The 6,000-nt window shown below is 67.0% G+C and overlaps 1 protein-coding gene across 1 annotated transcript; it reads left to right on the forward strand.

The window, feature by feature from the left end:
- The first annotated feature begins 948 nt into the window (after window positions 1-948).
- Window positions 949-3,512, forward strand: EMIHUDRAFT_440358 (hypothetical protein). The gene is made up of 4 exons (XM_005789883.1): window positions 949-1,445; window positions 1,556-1,673; window positions 1,941-2,422; window positions 2,681-3,512. The coding sequence occupies exons 1-4, from the start codon at window positions 1,011-1,013 to the stop codon at window positions 3,092-3,094; spliced, it is 1,449 nt and encodes a 482-aa protein (XP_005789940.1). The 5' UTR covers window positions 949-1,010; the 3' UTR covers window positions 3,095-3,512.
- Window positions 3,513-6,000: the final 2,488 nt, after the last annotated feature.

The following is a 6,000-nucleotide window of genomic DNA, read 5'->3' on the forward strand; positions in this document are numbered from 1 at the left end:
CTAGACAACGCGCTGTGGAGAACGGCGTGGTCGGTCTCACGAGATGGAGCTAGCTACGCCCTCAAGTGCCGGTGCCACGGAGTGACCCTAGGGTTCCCGTGCCATAGCCGGTCGATCCGGAGGATGCTGATACTTCGGTACACGGTCACGGAACCAACCCTCGGAGACCCGTGTTTACTTTAAGGCCCTTTCCCTGCGAACGCGCACCCCCGGGGCTAGGGCTCTCTTGCCCGCAACCCGATGCCAATCATCCGGCTCGCTGGGTGTGCTTCTCAGCCCCCCGGCCCTGGATGTGCGGTTGATGACTGCACTCCAAGTGCTCCAAGTGCTTCGAGCGGAAGCCATAGCAAGGGGGGACCCGAAGCGGGGAAGGCGGTGAGATCGAACGACTGGGGATCCCGCAGGGCCGCGCGAGGGAGGCTGGGACGAGTGGAGTGGTTCCGCCGCCTGGCAAGCGGAGACGCCGGCAGGGGTGGGAGGACGCGAGGGGAGGCTCCTCGGGACGACGAGTGGACCCGGCCGAGGGGTCGGTCTCGCGGCCGCGGGCGCCCACCACAGAAGAGGAATCCATCCTCCAGCCACCAGCGGCGACTCGATCGCTTCGGCCCGACGGCGGCCAGCCGCAAGGCTACGGGTATGAGCTGAGGCGTACCCCCGGCTGAGGAGGCGACCCGGAGGTGGGCAGCGTGAGGCGACCCGGAGGCGACCCGGAGGCTGTGTCCCGGGAAGCGGGCAGCGTGACGACGACGCCACCTTGTAACCTACCTCCCATACGTGTTTGTTAGTCAGCCTTTCCTCGGGCTGTTCATCTCCTCATCTCTTTCCGACCTAGGCGGGGCGGTGGGCGTGTGCAAGGGGTGTGTGTGTGTGAAGTGAGTGACACACTGCGCAAGGGGCCCCCAAAAGGGGCCGCCATATTGGCGCCTCGACCTACCCACTCCTTGCCCGCCATCGGTTCGGCCTTCCTTTGGTATCCGCGCGAATTGCATCCTACTTGCCTTGTGCTCGTCATGGCCACGGAGGCGGAGCTCGAGACGGTCGACACCGAGGGCCAGAGCGCGCCCGCCGTCACCAGCCAAAAGTCCGTCACCGTGAGCGACCCGGCCGTCGTCGCCCTCTCGGAAGTGAAGCTGAGCTCGCAGAAAACGACGAACAAGTCCTACAAGTCAGACTGCAGCAACATCACGCGGCCGGAGGGCTACCTCCCGGTCGGCCAGCGGCCCTCGGTTCCGCTGGTGCAGTCGACGATCGGCATCACGTCCGAGTGGCTCACTGAGGTCTACACGATGCGCGGCTTTCTCAAAGAGGGCGGGAAGGTCACCTCGTGCAATGTGAAGCCGCTCGGTGAGGGCGAGGGTGTGATGGGCCTGCTCGCCATCTGCACGGTCGAGCTCGAGAACGCCGAGGCGCACGCGCCGCTCCAGTTCGTCGCCAAGTTTTCGCCGGTGCGCCGCCCTCTCTCTCGCACGCGCGTCGCCGCCACCGCGCCCACCGCACCGGCAGGAAGGAGAGCTCGCAGCGCACGCAGCTCACCCGTCCCGCGCGCGCCCCGCAGTGCAAGACTTCGATGCCGGGCTTCATGCTCCGCTCCATCTTCGGCGCCGAGGCGCACTGGTACAATGACATGGAGGAGCTCGACCAGGGGCTCGGCAGGCCCGCCGCCTTCTTCATCGGTGCTCCCTCCTGCCGCTGCCAGCCCCTCCTGCCACGCGAAGCCACGCCACGCCGCTCCCCTTCACTCCTGCCACACCAGCCCTCGACACTCTCTCCCTTCCCTCCTGCCACTCCCTCCCGCCACTCCCAACCCCTTCACCGCCGCACGCGCCCGCACCGCCGCACCCGCACCGCGCATGCACCGCCGCCGCTCGCACCGCCGCCGCTCGCGCAACCGCCGGGCACGGCCGCGACAAGCCCACGACGCGTCGAGCGTGTCGTCGCAGGCGCCAAGCTCTTCCACAAGCGCTTCTGGAAGCGGAAGCCTGTCTTCTGCATGCTCGTCGAGATGATGCCCAAGCCGCTCTACTCGCGCACGTCTGGCTGCGACAACCTGCAGCACCTGCGGCTGGTGATGACATCGCTCGCCTCGTTCCACGCGCGGTGGTGGAAGGCGTCGAAGAAGGAGGAGCCGCTGACGTGGGTGTCGGCGCCGGGCACTGACCACATGGGCCTCTTCAAGAACGCGCTCATCTTTTCAGTCAACAAGGGCTTCCCGGCGCTACAGCGCTGCTGGGGAGACACCTACAAGCCGGTGCTCGCGATGAAGCCGGTGATCATGCAGAAGCTCAAGTGGTTCGTGCGCGAGGTGTACAAGCCGCCGCTCACCCTCTGCCACGGCGACGTCCACCTCGACAACATCTTCTTCGACGAGTCTTTCCCGACCGGCATGAAGATGATTGACTTCGGAAACATCTGCATCGCGCAGGCGGGCACTCCCCACCGCCGCCCCTCCCTCCGCCGCCGCCGCCACCGCCGCCACTCCCCAGGCCCACATCCCGAGCCCACCCGCCGCTGGCCGTTGCCGCCGCCACCGCCCGCCCGCCGCCTCCCCTCGCCTCCCTGCCCCTCGCCTCCGTGCCCCTCGCCTGCCTGCCCCTCGCCTGCCTGCCTCTCGCCTCCGCCGTCCGTGTCCTCCCCCCCCCCCCCGCCGCCGCCGTCACCCCCCCCCCCCCCCCGGCCGCAGGCGGGCTTTGACGTCGCCTACTTCCTCGCGCAAAACATCGAGCCCGAGCTGCGCCGCACCTGCGAGGCGGAGCTCATGCTGCTCTACCACGAGCGGCTCGTCCGCGACGGCGTCGAGGGCTACTCGCTCGACGACTGCTGGCGGTCGTACCGCCTCAACCTCTTCCGCGTCCTGATCAACGTCATGTTCGTCTCGTACGACCAGTTCGCGGCCGACGCGAAGCGCAAGCGCGGCATGTTCGCCGAGACGCCCACCAAGGAGGACGAGAAGCTGCGCGCCACCTACGACGCCACCAACCGCCGCATGGCCGCCGCCCTCGTCGACGCAAAGTTCGACGAGCTGCTCAGCAGCGAGGGCAAGACGATGCACAACCCGTGCCGCTTCCTGCCCGGGGTGGGCAACTTTTGCGCCTGAGCGGCGCCCGCCCGCCCCTTCGGGGGGGGCGGGGGGCGGGGGCGCGAGCAGAGGCGCGGGGGGCGCAAGCAAAGGGCCGGTGCGCCCCTTCATTATATTGCGCGCCGGTGCTGCGCCCCATCGCGGCCGCCCCCCCTCCCCCGCTCCCCCTCCACTTCTCCTTGTCGATAGAGGGCGAAGCTCTGACGAGGCGCAGAGCTCGCCGGCTGCGGGACTGGGCTTCGGGCGCCCTGGCCCGTCTGCCCTGTACGTTTAGAGGTCTGATGTCCTGGCCGTGGCGCACATCCGAGTGTGTGCCCCCCCCCATGGTGCCCCCGCGACGCCGAGTCGTATGAAGTATTGAGTATTGTGTGGTGCTGTTGGGCGTGTGCTGTGCTTTGTGCGTTTTGACTTGAAACGAGAACACAAAACCGAGTCAGCGAGGTGACTCTGGAGGAGACTCGCCACATGAGGAGTCCACACACCACAGTCGCTGAACAGCCTCATCCGGCTCACTTGACACTTGAGAGCGCCAGCGACAACCGAGCGAGAGCGCAAATCTCCCCACCGTGACACCCTGTATGTACGGATCTTGCCGCTCGAACATGCTGCCTCCTCGACGACATGTGAAGATGTGTCGGGCCGCAAAGCCGCGTATACTCTACCGTACTGGTACTCTCTAGGTCAAGCTCAAGGTGCCCGTCCCTGAGTGAGAGCGCAGGACGCGCGTCTCGGCGGCGCCGCGCCGCTCGTCCCTCTCCGCCAAGTCAATAAAGCTCTGCTCCGTCAGCCCCAAATGCTCCACCGGCTGTTTCTTGGCGTGCCATGACCCGCTTCTCCGGTGCCTCTGCTCTCCCGCCCCGCCCAAGCGGCACCGCGCACGCGAGACGCCCTCTCGAGGTGGAGCCCGTTCAATGTCGCGCTAAAAGCGTGATCGCGTCTCGTTTACAGTGCATACTCACAACCACGCACACCATGTCTCAAAACTCCTACCCGACAATCATACCCTCCACGACACCGGCATACACGGTGACGGTCGCGTGCACCGCCGCGGTGCCGTCCTCCGTCTCGGCCTCCATCGCCTCCAGCTCCACCATGTCTGCCGCCTCGATGACGACAGCGTCCGGTGCGTCGCCGCCGACGGCCCCGCCCGGCGCGGCGAGCGGCATGTGCGGTGGCGCGCCCTGCTGCGCGGCCGCCGCCGGCTCGGCCGTGGTCACGGCCGGAGCCGGGCCTGGGTCGGGCGCGGCCGGAGCCGGCGGCTCAGGCCGCTGCAGCGCGGCTCGCGCCGGCTGGCGGTGAATGGCGGTCCGCATACCCTGCTGCGCGGCGCCCGACGCCCGGTCGAGAGCTTTGGTCTCCACCGCAGTCTTGCGGTTGGCGGGCCGGCAGCTTTCGCAACCAGCAGCCTCCGCACCCGGGCGGCATGGGGGGGTGCAGCGGCAGCCGCGGAAGCCCGCAATATACTTCCACCGCTCGTAGACGCCGTGCGCCGTAGCGAAGATAGGGTAGTGTGATTCTTCCGCCGACCGCAGCTGCTGCTGCGCCACCTCCGTGATGCGCCGGAGCCATCGCCTCCAAAGGGAAGGCGGCGCCTTGTCACCGAGCTTGGAGCGGGCCATCGAATTCGTATTCTCGCACCTATTCCGTGTGGTGGTCGGCGAATGGGTATATGTGTTAGGTGTGTGCCAATCGGAGGGATTAAGATAGAGAGGGGCCTGTGCGCGAGCGCGTGAGTTCTCACACATGTTCGTCATTGTGCAGTGTGTGGCGCTGAGTACCAAGAGTAGTGAGTACGTGTGTCGAGGCTCAGTTTCGAGTTCGGTATCATCTAATTGCCGCGGGGATGTGCGTAAAGTGTGGGCGAGGTGAGTGGCGGAGATCAGCATAAAAGTTGCTACTTCTCGAGAATCGTTCGTAGTTGGCTCCCTAAAAGTGAGCATCTACCGGCTCACAGATCCGTGCCCTGAATGCGATCCTTGACCAGCAGCTGCGCGTCCGGCCCGAGCTGCGCCTCGACGACGGTCCTCGCCGCGTTGTGCATCAGCACGGCCTGCGCGGACACACGGCTGAAGCCTCCCCGGCCGTGCATGGCCTTGACCTTTCGGCCCGCCGAGTGGACCGGCCCCCACTGCAGGTCTGGGTCCAGCTTGTCCAGAATCAGACGGTCCATCTACGGGCGCGGGCAGGACAATGAGTGAGCTCTATGGGGTGAAGCTCACAACCGCCGCACCGCAGGCGGGCGCCTGGTCAGCCGTCTCCCACCTGACTGCGGGCGCGTAGCCTCGCGCGGTGCAGCCCAGGTACCAGCTTGAAAGCCGCTCAATCACTTCAGCAGCCTCTGTGTCGCCGTGTGCGCGTGCGTCGCTCGCCACGGCGAGCGAGAAGGCGCGGGCCGCGATGGGCACCGACTGCGGATGGAACCCCACGTTCATTGAGTTCGGATGCAGCAGCCTCGGCGGCACCTCCCGCAGGTCCCTCTTGGCCGCCTGGACCCTCTCCTCCTGCCGGTCGATGACGCGCGAGACGGCTCGGCCGACCCGCACAATCAGGCTGTCTGCGCTCGGCGCCGCAGCCCCAGCCCCCGCCCCTGCCTCCTCCCCCTCGCCCTCTGGTGGCTCCTCCGCAAGCAGCTGCGCCTCTGCGTCGGCTGCGCCGGCCAAGGGCGGCAGCTTGTCGGAGCGCAGCGGTTCGGAGACTGCGGCAACAGGGGCCGGTGGAGGCGCATTCGCACGCTGCGAGTTCCGATAAGCGATGCGGCACGAGGTCAGCCAGTTCTTGAGCGTGTGCGGCGGGTCCCAGAAGAGACTCAGCGGCATATGCACTGGCAGCGGTGCAGCCGCCGGCGTCAGGCGAATCCACTCTGGGTACGCGAACGCGGCCTCAAAATCGCGGTTCAGCATCGACTTATACTGATCGTGTATGAA

The sequence above is a fragment of the Emiliania huxleyi genome (genome assembly GCF_000372725.1).
Source record: "Emiliania huxleyi CCMP1516 chromosome Unknown EMIHUscaffold_124, whole genome shotgun sequence".
Taxonomy (NCBI): Eukaryota; Haptophyta; order Isochrysidales; family Noelaerhabdaceae; genus Emiliania; species Emiliania huxleyi.